Source organism: Megachile rotundata, chromosome 3, assembly GCF_050947335.1.
Source record: "Megachile rotundata isolate GNS110a chromosome 3, iyMegRotu1, whole genome shotgun sequence".
In the NCBI taxonomy this organism is placed as follows: domain Eukaryota; kingdom Metazoa; phylum Arthropoda; class Insecta; order Hymenoptera; family Megachilidae; genus Megachile; species Megachile rotundata.
Window position 1 is genome coordinate 22,305,561 of NC_134985.1, and position 22,008 is coordinate 22,327,568.

The 22,008-nt window shown below is 39.6% G+C and overlaps 1 protein-coding gene across 1 annotated transcript; it reads right to left on the reverse strand.

The window, feature by feature from the left end:
- Window positions 1–2,307: 2,307 nt before the first annotated feature.
- LOC100879055 (ejaculatory bulb-specific protein 3) lies at window positions 2,308–14,451 on the reverse strand. The gene is made up of 4 exons (XM_003708471.3): window positions 14,293–14,451; window positions 9,400–9,574; window positions 3,855–3,949; window positions 2,308–2,564 (listed from the first exon to the last, which is right to left on the reverse strand). The coding sequence occupies exons 1-4, from the start codon at window positions 14,296–14,298 to the stop codon at window positions 2,463–2,465; spliced, it is 378 nt and encodes a 125-aa protein (XP_003708519.1). The 5' UTR covers window positions 14,299–14,451; the 3' UTR covers window positions 2,308–2,462.
- Between the last annotated feature and the right edge of the window lie 7,557 nt (window positions 14,452–22,008).

Sequence of the window (22,008 nt, forward strand, 5' to 3'; positions counted from 1 at the left end):
CAAATGTAACTTTTTATGTGCTTTATAACTTAAAGCGCTTAAACTTGGGATGGGCACCTCTACTCGCATGAATCTCCCTAAGATGTCTGCGATTCTCTAAAATGGCCGTCTTGCTAAGATGGCTCTCTTATATTTCTGTAAGTTATGCAATTTGTCGAACGTGTTAATGTACGGAAAAAGCTCGAAATCGTTTACTTCGTAAACAAGCAGAAACCTGAATAGCACTGAAATTTTCAATTTCAAATCTGTCGAGTCATCTTATAAACGGTATCCTTCTAACTTTCGCTTCCGATTTCCTTTTAAAGGAAAATTGATATTTCAGAGGGATCGAACCGAAGTTTCTTCTAAAATTTTATTTTTAACGCTGCACCGCGGTTGCCTTTGTTTCCACTTTTTACTTCGACTTTCTTATTTCAGAATTTCAAAAATTTGCAAGCCATCCATTCCATATTTCGTGGGTACAAAGCGATTCGGAACTTCCGTCGCACGTGATTCGAAATATCATTGAAGAAAGTTTGAGGAGAAAAGAAATATCCGCGGACGGATAGTTGCGCGGTGGTGAATGCAGAAAAATGGCGAAGCGTCAGAAAGAGAGAAAATATGTATGAATAGGATGGATTAATTTATCACGAGAACCTTGAAGATTCTTTTTTCTCGACCCGACAAAGATGGCCGCGAGCAAAGTTTCTCTGGAATCGATGTTTCATTCTTAGAGAAGTATAAGGAAATTCAAGTGGTTCCGTGGCCAAAATAAAAGTCGTGTCCTGCTGTTGGACAAGACGGAGAGGTAAGTCTATTTACGGGATTTATTCTGACCGGAATAGTTCGAGGCTGCTCCTACACGGGAATCCCATTCCCGGACTGTCAAACATTTTATTTCCCGGCCATTATCCAACGCTAACTTGCGATATCGCTTCGAGTGTCTGAAAATCCTGGAAATTTCTACTTAAATTATAAATAACTTATGTAAGTTTTTATTTGTTGTTCTTCTAAAAAGATGCGTTGGATAATGTATGTTGCGTCTGAAAAATTTTTCACGGCATCTGAATGACTGCATTTTGTAAATATCGTCGTGCAATTAGAAGCACCTCGTACAGTAATGATGCTGAATATTTATTTGGAAAGTTCATCAAAATATCAAAGTAATTACAAGAAGGATGAACGCGATTTTCCGCGCTACACTTCCTTTTCCATCAAGCAACATTATTATTGTTCAGAAGAGTAACGAGCGCGGGAAACTTCGACAAGTATCTAATTAAAATAAAAATCGAGGTACTCGCGAAGCGGAAGAGCATCTCTTAAAGCGGTTGAGGTAACAAAATACCGGCAAGCCAGGTCCAATGGGAAGAGTTCAAAGTAAAAAAAGAGTTGAGCACCAAAGCGAAACACGATGCGAATAAATAAATTATTTATTTCCATGATCCTTTTGATACCGCAGCAAACGGTAATTCGTATATACATATATTTGATCATCCCGTTTTGTCGAAGAGAAATCTCGGTGGCAAGTTCCTTCAGCTTCAATAAACTTTAGTCATTATTATGTGGTAATTCGTAAAGAAATGTTGAAGTGGAAACGTATCAATGCCGCAGCATATCAACCACATTCGAATGATCGAAGAAACTGTGTCACGAAACGGTTACAAGTGCCGTGTAACCTTCTTCTTCCTGATGAAACACAAATTAATCCACGAATCAGACCCTAAAGCAGGGTTTATTATAACGTGTTCGATGGATTTCAATTGTAGGGACAAGAGCTTTACTCTCTCAAGATTATTCCTATGCTCTTTTAGAGTTGCGGAGAAATCAATTTCGAAGAAAACGAATGTAATTTCATCTTCTTCGACGATAGATTGTAATTCCGTGTTGATTGGCAAAGGTTGGCCGAGTAACAAGAAGATACGTAAAATGTACGGTAGTTTGACGGTGAAATTTTCATTGAAACAACGAAAGAGGGAGAGGAAGAGAGCAAATCTAGTGCTTAGAGTGCATACGAATCCCCGAATTGACCCGAGGGACTTTTCCAATTTCATATTATATCTACTACTCTTACGTTTCGACCGTGAAAGTGGCTTGACTGTTTCCGAGGCGAAACAATCGTTCGTAATAAAAGCATTGGAGGAAGAAAAAGAAAGAAGAGGAACGGAAAAAGACGACGGCAAAGGCTAGGTGACGTACCGAGAGGATTCTTCTTTGTTTCACGAGTGCTTATCTTCTCTCTGCGAAACGAACGAATCTTCGAAGACACTCCTGGTAAGAAACAAATTAGCCCCGTGTCTTTTCTCGCGAAAGAAATCGTTTCTCTCCTGGTTTAGATCCTTGCAAGATGCAACATTTATTTTCTGACCTTTCGACTAAATACAGATGAAACAAAATTATAATGCGATCGATAACGACGTATAAATCAATCACTCCTCGTCACTACGCGACACCGGACGTTTCCTTCGAGGAACTTCTCTATTAGCTTAAAGTTTGAGGCCACGTTTGTCTGCTTCATTTTGGAATTTGACTTTGTACTCTCCGGTCGGGTCGTATTTCTTCGACAGCCTATCCCACAATTGAGGTCGCTGAAACACAAACAACATTTTTTTCAATCTTCTGCAAATACTGTCAGCTTCGTGAGTGGAACTTGGACAACTCTTAGCCAACGAAATTGAAAGATTCTCGGTTAATTACAAGAGAATGTTTACAAAATAAATGTTAATCGTTACAAGAGAATTAATTACAGCTGCGTTAACGAGACGGGGGAAGAAGAATGTCAACGAGAACGGAGTCCAGTGCTCGTTGTTTCAATTAAAAGTTCGAAACTAAGAGAAGTAAGTTAAATCGTTCGTTGGCAAAATTTATAAACACGAAGCACTCTTCAGGGATATTTTCTTCAAAGATTTTCCCTCGCCCTCGAGATCGTCGTTATTTCCGACTTATCATTTACGTAATCATTTCTCGTGTTGCGTAGTTTCTCTGACAAAGCGTTCGAACGAATGTTGAAATAAATACGGAATACTTTGTTTACGGTATTCGCCACGGAATAACGATTCTGTGCCGAGAAATAAATGCACCTGAAACGAAATTCCGCGGAGGAAATATAAGTTGATTAAACAAGTAGTTTCTGTTGAAGCTCATAGATTATAACAAGTTTTTACTCGTTTCCATCAGAAAAAGCTATATCACCATTTTTGTGTTAAATCGTTGGTTGTTAAGCGATCGATTTAGAACACGGAAGCTTTGATAAAATATAAAACGGTTGGTTTTCAACGAGAACAAACAATGAATCAGCCGATATTCGCCTTGCGAGTAATATTACCGCGTAAAATCTATCATTTTCGAAGTGTGCAGTTTGCTGCGAAATATCCTATTCGCGAAGGTAATAATCGTTTAACAAAAATTACCCACTTGCCAGGTAATATTATATCTAGCGCGTAATTAAGCTCCCGTTAAAGACACTCCGTTAAATAACACGGAAAGTTATTCCGAAAGCAATAAGACCGAGTTCGACTCGGTAGAGAGAACACGAAGAGAAAAAAAAGCAAAAGAAGAGAGAATAACACTGGCAAAAGTTCGATGTCGAACGGATTAACCGATGTCCCAGGGCGTGGGTTAACGATTATTAAGCGAAGAAGTCTGGAATCCCTGGAGGGTGAGTGTCGAACCAGGGAAATTACACGGCAAAGGGTGATCCGCGCGGAATTATTCGCTTTAGCGGAGGAAAGTTAGCGAAGTCCGAGGGTCGAATTGACGCCCTACGCGTCCCGTGAAAGTCGAACCAGTTTCACGGCATTCAACGAGGACAGACGTGACCCTGCTTGGCTACAGTTGCACGCAATTCGTTTAATTGGCTTGGAGAAAAGTGAACGTACCTCGTTAATCAAGTAGCGGATGACCTTCTCGCTGCCTGTTTTCTGTTTTTCGCTGCACTTGCTGCAATCGTTTGCCAAGGCATCTGGGAGCGACTCTGAAATTGCATCGATCATATTAATACGTACAGTAACAAACGAAACAAAGTGTACGAATATAGTAACTTCTACGATAAACGTTTTATATCGTGTTCGGCATAGATGTTCTTTCGTTCGTCTCGGAGGAGTGTAACCTCCCCCTGTTCGCAAATGAAAGACATCGGTAAACTCGCCAACTGGAGAAACTTTGCTTTTTTCCCTAGGGAAGACTGTCCTACCGGAAAACAATGTTATATATACTTGTACATAACCTAACCTGCCCTACTTGTAACCAAAGTTTGCACAGATGTCTCCACAAACTATACGCGTCATTTCTCAAAACTTTCAGAGTAACCTACATATACACAAAGTACTCTCGTGAATCGTTAATAATAACTATCAGTGGTGAAAATGACAGGAACAATATCAATTATTGCTCCGATGGTTGTACTTTGGTACTTATTATTGATTGCCTGTCGAAGCGCGATTAGAAATGTTCCATATCAACAGATGCATCCAGATGTTGCCTGTCTCTAGAATCCAGAACCTGCGAGGAATTTCTGAACCATCGCGGAGTTGCCTCCCGTCTCGCCAGAATCGATCATTCGGTCGCTAACGATAAGAAGAGGGTAATTGGTGAACTCGTAATTACGCCTTTTTTCAACTTTCGGCGGTCCGCTTTCCCGAGACGAAAGGGGAAGAAAGTTGCGAGAAGCTTTCGCGATAAGAAGCTGCTGCGATCGTTAACCGACGATAACGTTGCAATTAGGAACAGAAATGTCCGATAGAGGAACTGTAGATTGGAAAATTTTACAGACGCGATTGAAAATCGTATAATGTAACGACACAAATATGTATGAACAGCTTCTTAAATCAACGGAATAAAGAGTCTGTATTTTTAAATCTTCATAACCTTGGATGAAAGCTGACCCTGCGTTGGCCAGACACCGATTAAATAGGTTACCCGAACAGGTCGCAAGCTTGATATTTATATCGGTCGAAGCTCGACGGAAAATCCTCTTTTTAACGTAATCAAGAGCATCTTAAGAGCTACGAAAAGGGAAAAGAGAGCAAGAAAAATATCTTGAAAATGAGATCAAGAATTTTCTAAAGTGACTGTAGACGTAGCTAACTCCGTGAGTGAATTATAGGGAAACTGTGCTAATTGCGATCCGCGTTTTAATCGCGTCCAAACACTTGGCAAAGTGGGATCAACCGTAATACGATTCTTCCGTGGAAACCGTTTAGCTCGTAATTTTCTTGAATTCGAGCAGAATTGGGTTCTTCGAAATTCATCGATAGCTTATTAAGCATTAACCTCTGCAGTCTCTTTTTTGCTCAAGAAACTTTTACGAAAACGTTTCATTTGAAACTTTATCCACTCGTGGATTAAACTAAAACGATCTTACTTATCACGAGTGTCCTTTTTTAAAAAATAATGGCATTACAAATTGAAATTTCTAATATTGTACATTTTAAGATTAAATTATAAATTTCTTATTTAAATTATGAATTAGAAACAACGATTGTACGTGTTGTATGTTGTATATTACACTGCCACGACAATGTTTTTCAAATGTAAAGGAAAGACAGGAAACAACTTTTTTCCATATGGCGCCCTACATGGGAATGTCGATCGCCGGAGGGTGAACTTCATAAACGTATATTATTTCCGTAGATACAGGGTATTCCAACATTTCTAGTCCGTACACTACTACTTTTTCCGGAAAGATAAATTCTAATTATTGTTCAAGTTTCGTTTCGAAAGGAACCAAGAATCTATCAATGAAAGCTTTCGCTTAGAATTACCTCTTGACTCTTATTTCTTAATCATCCCTCATATATCGGTAACACAATTTTTTATATAATTGTTAACACTTTTAAACAAGAATATATCAACTGTGCTACTTTTACACTTCTCTTACTTTGGATCGCAATCAATTATCGATGAATGAATGTGCAAGTTCTAGCGTGCACCTTTTGTAACAACCTGTAGAAGGAACCGAGGGGCTGCACGAAAGACCTGCAGTCCATTCATTTTTTTGCCAGCTATCATTTGCACCAGCTGCTCTAGCCAGCTCACGATCGAGCATATCGTTCGTGAATTCTTCGAGACGAAGACTATATCTACTTGACAAAGTATGGTCGTCTACGAATATAGTTAGTAGAGCAAAAAAACAGAGAACAAGCTGACAAGAAAATCCGTTTTTGATGAAGTGATATGAATCGACGCTGTCATTTATAACAAGCGAAATAGCTCCGCTCCATTTCCAATTTAGAAGAAGCTTTGCAAGTTGTAAAAACATCCACCTTCAAAACTGTTTGAGAAGTTAACAAAAATATATTTTAAATTGCAAAATTTGTCTGATCAGAAATCACTCGATTAATTTCTTAATGATAACTATTATAAAATATAACGTGGACGAGAAACGTATTTCGATAAAAGCACCGGCATTCTAACGAAAAGAACGCAAATGCGAAGGTGAGAACCATTCGAGTTCTTATCAATGCATCACTACCTGTTGGTTGTTACGTTTTTTCAACCCGAAACATCTTTTGAAGATACTAACATTTACGAGACCTTTGCGTGCCATTTTTCCGCCAACGCCACACTCGTCGAGCCCGTTTTAATTTATCAAACCAGTGGAAAAAAGCGGTAATTTAGTCATTCACGACAGAGGACTAACCACGTTGCTCGTTTCTTTTTGTCGTTTTAGATACATATCTCTTACGCGACGTCCACGATAAAAAGTCCTCCTCTTACGATACATTATTGCGACAGAAAAAACGAATATTTGCACTATTTAACCGCAGAGATTAACTCGTAAGATTATCTCTAAACTTTCACAGTTTTCTTTGACGGATATCGCGTACCCGAAATTTCTAAATTTTCAAATTCACGAATTGCCAAATACTCAAATTTCCGAATCTCGAATTTTTCAAATTTCTAAAAATCGTACATCTGTAGTATCGCATAATCCTTTTGAAATATGCAAAAATATAGGACGGCTGTCACACTCGAAAGAGATTAAAGCTTGAAGAAGATTCCGATGCTCGACGTAAAATTGTTGGAACGGCACAGTTCGCGTGTTGTGAGAAATAAAGAAACACCGAATCGCAAAAAAAATTTAATCCGAAGAGGAATTTCGTCGTAGCGAAATGCGCGATTCGATTCCGAGTTAATACGAAATGAATTCGAGTATGGTTATCGACAGCAGGGTTCGATCGCGATCGGATTAAGACACGGGATTACAGCTACATACGGCGATTCGTTAAATTGATTTGCTTCTATGTCAATTTTTTTCACCGCGATTTCGTGTTAGATACTTTATACCTCTAACAGGGAAAAATTAAATTACGCGATACTCTTTAGAGAGTTCATTTCATTTGAAGTACTTAATTAGTTCCATGTCATTTCTTTCTTTTTATATAAATCTTTAATTGCCAAAGGAAAGGGAAGATTAGCCGTATATTTTCACTCGAGGTGAAAATGAAACGACCTTTTAATTTATTCCGCGAGGAAGAAAATAATTCAGAAACTAAATGCTACAAAAGCGGAGGAATTTCTAACGTTCTTTGAAAATTTACACCAACAGTATGTAAGCAATGTAACGAGCCTTCAGGGAGCTGTTTTGCAACGAACAAATAAAAAAGAACACTCCTCCGCATCGCCCCTTTTAAAATACACCTCTCAGTATATCAACTGTTACGCAGGATCCTATTTAATTCGACCGCGGTAAAAAATTGTTCCGCTCGTTGAGTCTAATTCCGGCTTCACAAAATAAGTACTTAAAAAAATGATTAAAGATGCAACCTCGTATCAGACATACGACAAAAATGATATACCTTGGCACAAATTAAACGTTTAAATTTTCTTACGATTAATCTTGTCATAATACAAAGTAAATTAAGGAAATTGTTAGGAGGTAGTTGGACTGTCTCTAAAAGAGGCGTCAAGTGCGCAGGTACTCGAGGTCCTCTGAACGAACTAAGAAACGTCGAATGCGAGTATACGCGGTAAATAAAGAGAGCAAAGGCAGTCAGGAGCGGAAGTTGGATGGCGGAAGGCAATAAATAAAAAGAAAAATTGAGCACAGGTGGTCCAGCGCACGAGCAGAGCCTGATTTCCTCCGGTAGGCTTCCTTTGGAATAACCAGTCGAACGAACACCGGTGGATGTCGTTGATGGAAAGTTTGTGGGTTGCGCGCGGTGTAACCCTGTCAAATATTGGACGAGGGTCGCGGTCAAAGTCGAGGAAGTGGGCCGAAAAAGGAGGCGGATTGCAAGACCACAGCTTTCGGTCGGCTTTCCTAGCTCGACCAGCCAAGAACCCCTTGTCCAACCTCCTTTCATCCCCTAGGGAACTGGGGAATGTCTTGTATCTTTCGTGTTTCCGTAGCCAAACTCTCGTATTGGTTTGAGGAATATTGTTCTCTTTTCGAAATCCGAAGACGTCAATTCTCGACCCGACGTCACTTCGTTCAAAGTAATCCTACGTCTCTACCGATCTGTAATATCCACCTTTCTTATAAACGAACATTATATTCGTAAGAGCTGACGCGATAGCGGTTCCTGGTTCTTTAAAAAAAAAATAGAATTTCGTATCGTAAAAGTTCGTGAAAAATAAAAATCCGTATCCCCGTGATTTGACCGCTTATCTTATACTATAAGCCTCTGGCTGTCCATTCTCCTCTTTATCGAATACGAGATCTTACTGGCATAATATTAAAGATTTCTGACGTATGTACACATAGACGATATAGGAAAAATAGAGAACAGGTATTCAGCGGACTAGCGTCAGCCCATTGTAGTTCCCGCTTATTGGGTCCAGAGGTCCTAATTCCACGTTATTGCTGCATCTTTACCCCGTCCTTCGGTACGAGTTCCATCTTCGATCGACTTACCTGCAGCTAACAATGGTAGAAACGCGAAGCATTTACTCGCGGTTAGTACTTTCGCCAACTTCTCGTTTGATTTTTCACGTCTATCTTCGAAACAGCGTTTTCAAAAGCTTCTTCTCTCCCAAGGTTTCCTCAAAATTACTTGGAAAAGAAGAATCTTTCATCAGCCAAATCCTCGCACGAACGAGTGCAAAGCTTCATCTCGTACGCTCTCGGTTGAAAGACCGTTGGCATGATTTTCTTTCTCTCCCCTGAACCTTTTTCCAGCAGACTCTCGTTCTCATTAGAAATTCTCTTTACTCGTTCGCGGAATGAGAACAAAAGTCGCGACGTAACACCGTTGAGTGTGCTAATTCCGTAAAACGGTTCGAAAGGAGAAAAAACAAGGAAGTGAGAAAAAGGGTGGGGCGAGAGCGGGTGGAGGGAAGAAGTTCACGAGGAAGCAACGACGCGACGCCGGTGTAAAAAAGAAAACGTTTCTCATGATCTGGCGAGTAATTGGTGACAAAAGAGGAGGCACGGGGTCAGCTACGTGCTCGCATTAACCAAGGACTTAAACGTCGACTCACTTTTAAGCTCCTTGCCGTCGGGTGTGCAACTTCCAAGATCCAGCAGGCAGTTTACGTAGTTGTTCAGTAGACGGTCGCTCTTCAGGATCTGATCCAGGTCGATGTTGTCGTACTTGGTCGTGTACTTCTCGTCTGCCAGGGCGCAGACCAGCACCGCGAGGAAAACAACCGCGACCTGGATTCAACGGAACAGAGGAAGTCTATTTAAAAGGTGTATCCTCGAGATAAAGCGTTGCGATTTCGCGATACCAAACAACCTTTCTAACTCGTACCCCCGATTCCAGTCGGGATAATAAAAAACTAAAAGAACCTTTTGAAAAATCGTTATCGTTCCTTGGAATTAAGGTGAGACTTGCCAGGGATCAAGGATTATCTTATTCTTGTCTTACCTCGTGACTATATTATACATCTTCTAGCTTTCGTAGAAGCTAGATATCACGAGAGTTAGTCGACGGTGAATTTATGACTGCTCGTGTACCATTAGATCTCTCCATGAATTTCAAAAGTTTAAACGCTTCTTGCGTAGAAAGAAACAAGTTTAGGTTGCAATTCTAGGTTAGGTATTCCCTAATCTCTTTCAAGGATTTGGTTAGATCCTCCCTACTCTTCACTGAACAATATGTAGTATATAAGTTTGCTCGAATGAATCGATTCGGTGGATTATTCTTCCTATAAAATTGTGATTACACTAAATAATTCGCGACGGTAGGATTTTCAATTGTCGTACTTGACTGAGAACGAGGAACAAAAGCATATTATAATGGTAGAACAGGCATGGCTGTCGAAGTCGATGGTAAGAAATACGAACGCTGCACCGATGAATCGGCTGCACCAGCCTAAAAAGAATAATTTAGTTCCGGCGAAGGTTGTCACTTGCAGCGGAAACGTCCTTTATTCCGCGTAAAAATTATATTCGAACCAGCAGAACGGAGAAGAAAGACACGAACGATGGATTCGGAGCTATTGAAACAGGATTTCGCTGCAAACTGCGCGCAAAATTTTCAAAAATATTCCAGAACAAATTTACGGGATAAATAGAATGTCTGCTGTTTTACAAGATTATCGTGATCCTGATAATATTTGATTTATTAAACTTTCGATATGTCGATATAGAACTTCTATGTATTTGTTGTAACTGCCAACCAGACATTCTGCACTCGAAATATCGTGTAAAAATCATTTTCTATCGGACCACGAACTTTAAATTAATATGTTATTGGTTGTATTTTACTATACTTTTCTGTCGTAAGATCGTGTTAACTTTCTACGTGACGACATCGACTGTTTAAGATGCAACAACTTAATACTTTCGCTAATATTCGATAGTTAGGTATGTTTCTCCGGTTGGATCGATGCTGGGTCAGCATCAAGTTAGGCTCTTCGGATAAGTTGGTCGAACGGAGTGGAAGGTCGAGCAGCGTGTAACAGAATAGAACATCGTGAATCTGATTGTGGACAGTTAATAGGACGCAATTAGCAACGCGATCCCAGTCGAGTGGCTCTCAGAACTGATAGACCCGAACTGAACCTCTACTTCACTACAACCCGTTCAGATAATATCGAAATTTAATATTCCACTGATCAAAACCGAGATCCGATGTAGATATAACCAACTTTAATCCGTACTTAATGCAAATTTGCTTTGCGGCCAACCCATAATGAAGTCTTACCGTGTATATCTAAAGTGGACAAAATCGAGACTATGGTCTTCCGAGTCTTAAGCTTCGTTCACACCATAGATACGGTTTATTCGAATCATAGATCAGGTTTACCTATGCATACCGCTACTCGTTAAAAATTATGAAAATTATACACCTGCTCTCTTACTTATTAAATTAATTGCGGCGCGCATTAACGTTTAGTTAAGCAACGCCGATCCTGTTCTACGCGTAACTGGATTGGAAGAGAATAACAGTGTGCAAGTCGATTGTGCATAAAACGAACGACATTTTTCTGGCTCTAAATGCGCTAATAAATCAGAACATTGCGTGTAATTGGAAGCCGTTCTTCGAGCTGACTATACAATCCTGACCGCAAATAAGCACTGCAACTAACGAGTTTTGAAACCTGTACTGTTGCAAACTATATACGAAATTATTCTGGTAAAATTAATCGCAAAGGCTATTTTACTATCTGTATATACTTTGTAAATAATTTCTGATGATCAGGTTGAAATTTTCATTTCTTCGAATGCAATCCGACAATTAAGTATTCATGATCTATTGGACTTGTCGCAATCAGCAAATTTTCCCGATTCCCTTGACAAAGCAGAAGCGATCACCATACAGACACACGTAAGTACACAAAGCTTTCCTTTTAAATGGAACCTCCTGGCGTCCTCTGTTTAAAGCTCGTCCTCGTAGATAATTCTACCTTTGTACCGATTCGAAGATACCTTCTCGAACGACAAAGAGCAACGAGAGATCAAGATACAAGTCCCCCGACTCTAGACAGTAAATCCTGCTCGATTGCGACGCAAGAACTCTTTAAACGAGCGTAACGTCGATAATTGCAGAATCGGTGTCAACGCGCCGTCGTACATGGCACTACGTATGTGTATAAATCCCATGACGCAATCGCGCCATCGTGGAATGCTCCCTAACGCCTTTCACTCTTGCAAATAAATTTCACCTCGACTCTTTTTCTCGTTTTTCACAGCCATCGGACCAATGTCCGTTAAGGAAAATGTTTCAACGAGAATCATGCTAATGCACTGTGCAATTACGTTACCTAATTGAGACTAAATCGTATGTTTAATGGACATAACATGTTCCCTTCGAAGAAACCGCGCAAACAAAATTACGAACATTTTCTTCGAAAAAATTTTTAAGGGTACTAGTTTATGCTGTCAGGCAGGAAAAGTAAGAACCTAAAGGTTCTCTCAATATCCCAGAGAGTAGCTAGTCTACGATTTTTAGTCTAACGAACTTGTTAAAAAATAACCGAGTATAAGTTCAAAGCCAAATTATTATCAGTATGTGTACGTACGACATAACGAAATGCACCGTAACGAAATCAACGAGATGCAACCTAACGAGAGAGCCACTCACTCTATCCCGGAAAATCAGTATTATAGTCATGAGTTAGTTAGTAATTTTTGAATCGTCTCATAATTAACTGTATGGTTGATTAAAACGCCAACGTTGGCGGTGGTATACCGTCAAAGCGTACCGCATCGCGTCGAATCGTATATTCAGCGCAACGGTCCGCGTTAATTCCCAATGATTAACTATCTCCGCAGAGGGCCTCTAATTAGACACGGATTAAAAGCGCGGCTGTCGAAGATCGAACAAACGTCACTCGTACTAAAATCACGCGCGATTTCATCGGTCCAGTTGCAAATCCAGTTTCTTATCACGAGCCTCGATCGTACTCTAACAGTGCAAGCAGCAAAACTTTTGTCCGAATAACACTGTACGCCGCCATGTTCTTGCACACATCACACGCGACCAGCATTCTGAATTTTCGCATCCACTCCGAAGCTTTGAAAACAATGGCAAACGTGAAACTGGCTTTGTTCATTGTTTATAAGTACGACGTTCGAATCACCAAAACTGAAAAGCTGACTTAAACTTGGCGTATCTGTAATTCAACCAAATATGAAAACCCTAACAAGTCACAGAATAATTTTGTTCCACAGAAAAGTTCCAAAGAAAAGATCACCCAATCTCAACAAACAATCTTTTTATCTTCGTACAAATCTGTTCTGTGAATTTCATCCTAACGTTAACATGTCAATGTCTGAGCAAACTCGAAGAGGAAGAAGGCAAACAAAAGAGCATAGTCGAAAGCAAAAATAAGCGTCAATCGAGAACGCTCGATAAAGAAAAATCTTATTCGATGAAAATGTGAATCGAGTTCTGTTTTTGTAATCGCGCATAGTTTAGGCTTCTCTCGGTTAAGGAAAAATATAGGAAGAGGATTATTTTATGCTACTCGTCTCTCAGATTCTTCCTAGATTCCCCGGGTCTCTACGGTCTCTTTAAGCTCCCCCTAGGTTTTGGGCACCCCTCGTTACAACCCCGAAATACCCTTAGGCTCTCCCCAGAATCTCTATTCTCTCCCTAAGCTCTCCATAGCCCCTGTTCTAAATTCCTCTAAATTTCCCAAGAGTCCCTAAGCTCCCTCCTTGGAATTTTTCTAGAACTCAAATTTTTACCTCGAACTAAAGAGTTAAACAGTGTTCTCCTCTCCTGCAAGAAAAGCTGTAATCGAGTACGGTCCGCTGCTTAAAGTTACTTCTCGAGTAGACATACTTGCGCATACTTTAAAAGATTACCTACAACGTTCACGATAATACTAAAACGGTAGCCGACGAAAGAGAAAAGAGGAGAAGAGAAAACAAGCACCGGCTCTTTATTCTCGCTACGTGTCGGAGGACACGTTTGGCTGAATTTTGCGGGGAAACAAAACGTAGGAAAAGGTTCGCGGCTGGACGTGTTTGGAATTTCAAGCAAACGTGTTTTCTCAAATTAGATGTAACCGTAAAGTATTTTAACGAAACGATCTTCGATGCGAGCCACGGCTGATCTTCTTCTGCCGCGATAACTCGAGCAGACGCACGCGTGGAAATTTAATGAGGCGCGAAAGACGTTCAACCTCCCTCCTTATGGTTATGGCGTTAAATGATCTTCCACCGACGTTAATCGTTTCCGACTATCTACGAAGATGCACGAATTACATCCTGCGCGCCTCGTTACGTATTTCCTTAACGTTTCCGCACAATAGTTTTTAAGCTATTAAATTTTGCATATCAATTTTTTGTAACTCACGCGAATGATTATACAAATGGAAAAAAGTCCCACAATAAACGTATGTTAAAGACACTGTAATTTCGAGAGAGGTGGGTAAATAGAAAGAGAAAGGAGGGAAGGAAAAACAAGCGACGCTTACCTTCATGTTGGGCAGCTTGAGTCGAGCAGGAAAGCAAAGTTAAACGTGACTGATGCTGGCTTTGCTGCCGATCAACTGTTTTATACCCGACCGTTTGCCCAGCCTCCGAATTCGTTGGATCGGTACTGTTTCTCTCTCTCTCTCTCCCTCGAACCTCCTGCTCGATCTCCACCTGAAATCGGACAAGGTACGACCAAACTGTCGTGGAAGGAAACGAGACGGCACAAAAGGTAAACTTAGTCCGCGTCTTCTAAGAATCACACTGACCGTGAATGCGTACCAGTTAACTGATAGCTATTCGCCATCTCTCGCGGAGCGAATCAAATTTTAATGATTAGTGCAATCGGTATAATCGTGATTCTGGAATTTCGCATCTTAAACTTCGTAGAACCTTCGATTCTTAAACTTTGGAACTTTGATATTCTTAAACTTCGGGACTTTTCGGAAATGCATCTCGGTCCATAAATTTGGAGTGACGCTAATTGGACTGGTTCGCGCCAATCGGCGCCTGACGCCCTTGTGAACCAGCCACGATTACCCAGGACGTTGCTGCGCACACTTTAACAATCACAGTTGATTGTATTGTAACAAAGAAAATATTTTATAATAGACAGGTGGATGAAACTTAAAAAGTCAAACTTATAGAAATAAGACATTTTGTTTCTGTCCTCGGAAGAGTAAATTTTATTTGTTAAAATATTTATTCCACCGCTTATTTATTTAAATAGAAAGTACTTCTAATTCAAATATACCGCCATGTTGCGACACAAGGACATATTTGTCCACTCGCATGTTGTATTAGTTCTCTTTTCAAACGATTCTCCGAATTATGCAATTATTGACAATGCGTGAGTAAGCACTGGACTTATGCTAGTAATGACTACCAAGGATTGCTAAACACTGTCGAGTGTACTCGTAGAAATTTTTTATGGATTATTTTATATTTACGGTGGTGTTGAAATTGTATTTTTCACAGAATATTTTAGATTTCTTTACATATTTACTAAGATTATGAACATTATCGTCCATCTTTCAAGAAGGCAGCAATATTATCTAAAGACTTGAGTACTCATCCGTGACGGTTTAATTCTTCTATAAGCTGCATCAAAAGAACATCCTAGTTACGCCAATGCTGATATGCAAAGTGATTTAAAATTCCTTAAAACAAATATATTCCTTGAACTTGTCATTTCGTTACATCGACAGAAAGGCATAAACATTTCATGTTAATCATGATGGACAAAGTGCTGGTACGTCATATCGGGATTGACACAAGCATAAATAATTTTCCGAAGAATTTTGTTAAGAGGATGACGCACAGAAATATGCATGATAATATCTGTCAGCGTCGAGTTTAAAGAACGTCTTCAATACTTCGTTAATTTCTTCGGAATACTCGGTTTTGTGAAAGCTGATGCCGTTAAATTAGCAACGAAACAAAACCTCTTTGATAGCTGAGGCCCATCAAAGATGTCACAGTGTCACCGAATTATGTTTGCGAACCGTATACAACAAGAGTTAGCTCGATCATTCAGAGTCACGGTATTTCACGGAATTAGAAACGCTATTTGTCGTCGCAATTCGCTCGTTTTAGCGTGGTTTGACGACACCTCCAGTCACGGGATCAAAGTTTATCCCATGAACGCTTCGAAAACCAGACCTCGGAAACTTTTGTGAATTACAGAAATTTGCAAGTAATTAACGTAGTGCTCGTTCCATTCAAGGGTAATTAATCTCCCACATTAATCGTTATAAATGTTGTTACAAAATAGATATTCAGTTTTTCCTCGTGCAGTGAAAAAAATGTCAAAAACCCGAAACATTTATTTTCATCAAATTTTTCGATTTAAAATCACACTTTGTGATTTGTGGCGTTGACTTTCTGCCATATTTTTCTCCTTTTCCGTCGGTGCGCAGTGGAAGAATGAAATGAAGATTAATTTTTCGAGCTTTCAACAATTTGTAACTCAAAGAGGACAATTTAGAGGACGTTGACGCAATTTCGTGGACGTCAGCTTGGAAAGAATATCCGAATGAATGTCGGCTGTTCAATAGCCAGCAAAAACTGTTTCGCACGAATGGGATCCATTTTTGATTCGCGAAGACACGCGCGTCGCTCGTAACCGTGGGTCATTTACAAACGTCCGCGTATTCGTCGAATGACGGATAACATTGACCTGTCTTCCCGTCGCGGTTTGTTTCTTGCGTTTTTCTCTCCTTTCTAACATTTCTCTTTATAACGCTCGTTTACGTTATTAAAGCGGGCTCGAATGCGCCGCTTTGAATTTGTACGTGGAATATTCCATGCAAAATCGCGCCGCTAGTCGGCGGTGTGTCCTCATTCGCTTTGAATTTATTATAACTTCGCTCGCAAGGATCGTCCACGACGTCTATCGGGCTTGTTCTAACAGAAATTCAATTCGTTACAGTGCCGCGAATGCACGTAGGTACATGCATACGTTGCGATAAGATTTTACAGGTAGATCGTACACCAGTTGTATCCTGCGCACGTCGTTGATTCATTAACATCTGCAATTACGTAATTGCTGTTTAATCACATTGTGCCATGAGAATTTATGGATAACGGACGCTATCAACGAATATGAAATCGGCCAACTAACGCCGACGATTCTGCCGTGTGTATTTATTCATGATGATAACTGTTCATCGATATGCTGGAAGATACAACAGCGATACTATCATAAACTTCTGTGCTCCTATAATATTCAGTTATTTCTATAGCTATAGCACTGTACTCTACTAAGATATCGACAGTTCTAAACGTTCGTTTTCTGAGCAGAATATTGCATTAACAGCGGGATGATACAACACGTGCTACTATAATAAGTGTTGACAAACAGCATTATTAGGGCTAACAAATTTTGCGAAGGAAAAGAGATATTCCGCTCCTAAATTACATTTATAAATTGTACTTGAAAAGGATTCCAAGTTCCAAGGAGGACTCTTATTCAAGTTTTAAGTGGAAATCTACGACGTCGAAATTCTGGATTTCAAGCGGCAATCTTACTTGCAATTTTACGGCGAACGGGTCTATAAGAGCCTCGTTTCGAGAGGAATTCTTATAAAACACGAGATGTAATGTCAGACTGGAAGAAAGAACATTACCGGTTACAAGCTGGAAATCTTCCTACCCAACTTTAAGTAGAATTCTTATCTATAATTTGCTTCTTTGCTGATTTACTACGTTACTTCTCAGAGGCAATGAGCCTCGAATTTGTGAAGCGAAAATTTTAGTTAAAAATCAAATGTTCTCTTGGCCCATTTATCTTCCCACGACTTGAAAATAAGTTTGCCATCTTAAAATCTTTGAATTTCAACGCGTCCACGGCTAACGCGTAATAGCGACAGTGAACAGTTAACCGGGCAGTCTCGAAAGCTTAAGAATAAATGTCTCTTAAACTTCACGGTCATTGCAAAATTCTTCGCGGTCATTATAAGATTTTATGCCAACAGTAACGCGAGTATCGTAAGACTTTTGAAGCACGTTGTGCGTCCGTGTATTTACGTGCACGAGCGAACAGATGCGCTCCACTGAATCTCTGTTTCACTCTATGACCCTTGCCTGCTACCTCAATGGTGTTGATTGCTTATCTGAATATGCATAATCGCAGCGATAATGACAGTGCTCGGCCAAACTTCGAATGCGTCGCGCATATGTAACTAGAGAGCAATTCCCTTATGCCGTATCCACCGGATCTGATCGTGGACAATGAAACGGTTCCGGTACTGCTGTCGGTTGTTACGGACCGTTTAATCGTTACGACTAACCTGAATGCTTCGGTATCGTTCGTTTTCGCCCTGTTTCGATCCACTCGATCAACGTAACCGATCATTTTCAACTTCACCGGTTTAATGCTGCTTTCATGTTGCTACTCAAGACCATTTTTATTTGAAGGGTTGTTTTAAGTGGCCTTCTTATTTTGGTGAATGTTTTTGTTTAGGTGATATCCCTATTTGGGATGACGTTTTATAAAATGAACAATTTTTTAAATATTTTGCTATAATATAATTTGCTGTGCCAAAGATGTAAGAGTTATGCGATATAATGTTCCTAGGTTACGTCTCGGTTACAGATTTGTTTAACGAACATCCTAATGGTAGTTTTCCCGCTCTCGCCTTCCCTAATGCATTGTCAATATTTTGCCTGTCTCGATCAATATTTTCGTGAAATCCATTTCGAGATATCGAACACTTCGTGTAGGTCCAGTGTCTCTTCCATTGGTATACATCCCATTTTGCTTTCCATCGAACGTGCCAATATTTGCAGAGGTTTGAGCCGAATAATTATGTTGCAGTCTGTGAACCTACTCGTGTCATAGCCTTTAACATTTCCGGGAACTTTAATATCGCAAAAGATTTACTGCAACCAATATTTTATTACATCTAATTATTATTGTATCAACGTTTTACGGTGTGTCAATTAACCATACTGATTACACCCTTTTCATGAATGAGAGTCGACTAATTATTGTAAATACGATCTGATCAGGGACAATCGGATCGATGGCAGGATTAATCAGTTTCATTCATCAACAGATACCCTACTCACATTAGGTCAAATCTGCCGCATGCGCGTATTCGAGTAAAATAGGCGTGTAATTAATTTATTATTGTAATATCTAGCTGACTATCAAAGCGAACCTCGTTACGGTTCAGTACAGTGAATTAATAACAGTATGATTACCGGAATTAGCCAAATGCGTCATTAATTATCAGCTATCAATCAGCGTTTGTTATCTAGGCATCATCGTATTCATATCGAATTACACATGTATAATGAGTCTCTCAATTTCTCCTACTGCTCCATAAACTTCGCAGGTAAAATCTTGAAAGATTTTAAAGTTAATTAAAACAAAAAAGAAGTTTGTTTAATACATGGAAAGAAGGTATAAACAAAAATCAACGAAGTAACTGAGAAACTTTCTAATAGCCCGAAGAGGACACCGAGTTCCATCTCCAAATAAGATTCACTTAATATTTGTGAAAAGTTTTCGCAGTTGTGAAAGCGGGAGTGCAAAGATCTGGGACAATATTAGTTAGAGTAGTATTCTTATCTTTAAGTTACTTGAAATTCTTTGCTAAACTACGTTGTGCGAGACGCCACGCTTCCGTGGCTCGAAACTTTCAGGTCAAAGTTTCGTTTAGTATTCATTGGGTAAAAATTCAGAATCTTTGCCTTTCGATTGCAAGGTCACTTCGTTCAAAGTCGTTGTCCCTGCCTCGTGCGACAAATATTAATCTATATTTCAACGCACTGATCCTTTTGCTCAAAATTGAAAAACGTTCTTTCAAGATGAAGACCGTTTATCGAGGGATGAAAAAGCTGACAACGTAAAAGAAAAAACATCCGTTTCACCGCACCGAAAATAGCATTCTAATTTTCGTATTCAGCAGAATCGCATCCAAGAACGTTGACCCTCTTCAAAGGATATTTGAAACTCTACGGCTAGGTAATACTGCAGTCTCATCGCGTGAACGTATAATCGGCGATTTTTGTCCCTCTTACGGTAGATGGGACACCAGAAGCATAACGTCCAAAGGAAGAAGACGAGTGGGCCGTGGTAAGGGAACCGAGCGTGGAATATATAATGTTTTAATTTCGCGGAAAATCTGATGATGTAATTTCAAGAGTAGGGCGACGCCCAGCAATTGTTTCAGCCGGCTTTCTACTCCTGCATTATTCATGAATCTTTTCTTTTTTCCTCGTCTCTACGAGAGGACGATCTTTAACCTCTCTCCTTCTATCCTTCATTTTCGTCCTCTACTTCCCCTTGTTCTTCCGTCCTTCGTTCTTCCTTTCTATCACCTTCTTGTTTCCTTTTACATCTTACATCTTCTTTAATCAATTTCGTTTTACTCTTTTGGTACATATTCCCTTCCTTTGTGATTTCTTTCCTCTATGACTTCATCGTTCTCTTTCCTTGCTTTTTCTTCTCCTTCTGCTTCTTCTTTCCGTCGTCTTACCACTCTTTCCTGGTTTTCCTTTTATTTCGCGCGTGGCCATACGCTCTATCTCTGTTTATCACGGTCCAGTTACTCTCTGCTACGGGTGTAGAAAAGTGTCCGTGGCAGGCAAGCAGCAATGTCTGCACCACCGTGAAACCTTCTGTCATTGCAGCCTTATTTTGCTTCCTTTGCGGCCGAGAGCAGCTTCGAGGCACACGGCAGAAAAGACGGTTAAGAAAATCGATCGAGGCTAGGCGTCCGCTTCGTAAAAAACCCACGGAGTTCCCTTCTTTCCCGAATTATGAAAATCACTGTCTTGTTAAGCTCTTCTCGAGAAGGGACGGAAGAGTATGCGTTGATACGCTCTACTTGTAAAGCAGCTATTATGGAATTCGAAGATGATAAGTACCGTAACTGCTGCGGGTAAGATTTACGTTCTCCCTAGGGCCCCTAACTCATCTCCGGTTTGTCACGAGAATCTCTAGACTCTTTCTCTTCTAAAATCTATCTAGAGACATTTCCTAATGTCCCCCTAAAATCCACCTGGGCTTTTCCTGCGGTTCGCATAAGATCCTCCTGGATCCTGGAACCTACAGTTCGTTTGAACTCTCGCTACTTTCTTTAAGATCTCTTAGGCTTCTTCTAGTGTCTCTCTATGGTCCTTCTAAACTTGTTCTAAGGTCGCTACAATCTCTGCGGACTTTTCCAAGAATTCCCTCAGAATCATTTAAGCTTTCTTTAGGATCTCTAGAAACAGTTAAGCATGTCTTTTACACCATTCCTTGATGGAAGAAAACCTACACGCGCTTACTTTAAACTTTCTTTAAATTCTGATATGCTGTGGCTTCATTTCCACAGTATGAGGTAACGCGAATAACTTGTTTGCAGTTTTATTAGCAATAAGAAACGTTGATTCCAACTTTCGAGTCACTGCTGGATCCTTGTTGTCCTTGGAATCCCTATGTCGGATATTAATCTTCTTACTTGGTTGCAACACGTTCAGTCGGAAAATCTTGACGAAAATAAACTTCTCTGATAGAAAGAATCTGATTGACGATGAAAGCGTCAGAGAATTTTTCATAAATCTCGAGACTCTTTCTTTCAACAACCTCTTTCCAACAAGGTCAATAAAATGCTAATGTCGTCATGTAATATTAAATCGTTATTGAACAAGCATTAAACATGCAAATATTGAATGACCGGCGGAAATTGGAATTTTCCTTGAGGATATTCCAATCTTTACTGAGAATTCGACGGAAGAAGCAAACGTTTGATATTCGTTTCTCTAAAATCTCTGAATTTTTATATCGTCGAGGAAAATCGTAGTACAATGTGAAAGAAGAAAGGGCTTCAAGGTTTCGAGAATTGCAATAAGTCAACAAATATTATATAGACAATTTTTATTGTAAAAAGGTAATTAAATCCAAATTCAAATTTGTAGATGTTGGTAACGTAACAAGTTCAGTCGATAAATAAGTTAATGACATAAGTTTATCAGAAACAAATCCGTCGGTAAGAGCTTTTTTTATCGTGCATTGATAAGTATGGACAAAAAACTAAATATTAACAATACCATTGTTAATAACAATAAAGATAATAAAAAGTAACAGATAAAATTATAACAAGCGAAAGATTAAGTGATAAATGTAAATTCCACATAAAAGTTATTTTAACATTGTCGATAGGTCAGATGTTTCATAAACATACGTAGAATTTTCGAAGTAATCAGCTTAATTATCATAATTAAAG

What these genes read in the sequence shown, in the direction of transcription:
- LOC100879055 (XM_003708471.3), bottom strand. An exon ending in CGACGGCAAGGAGCTTAAAA is followed by an intron (nt 3,950 to 9,399) that starts GTGAGTCGACGT and finishes ATGCAATTTCAG; the next exon opens with AGTCGCTCCCAGATGCCTTG. An exon ending in TCCGCTACTTGATTAACGAG is followed by an intron (nt 2,565 to 3,854) that starts GTACGTTCACTT and finishes TTTGTGTTTCAG; the next exon opens with CGACCTCAATTGTGGGATAG.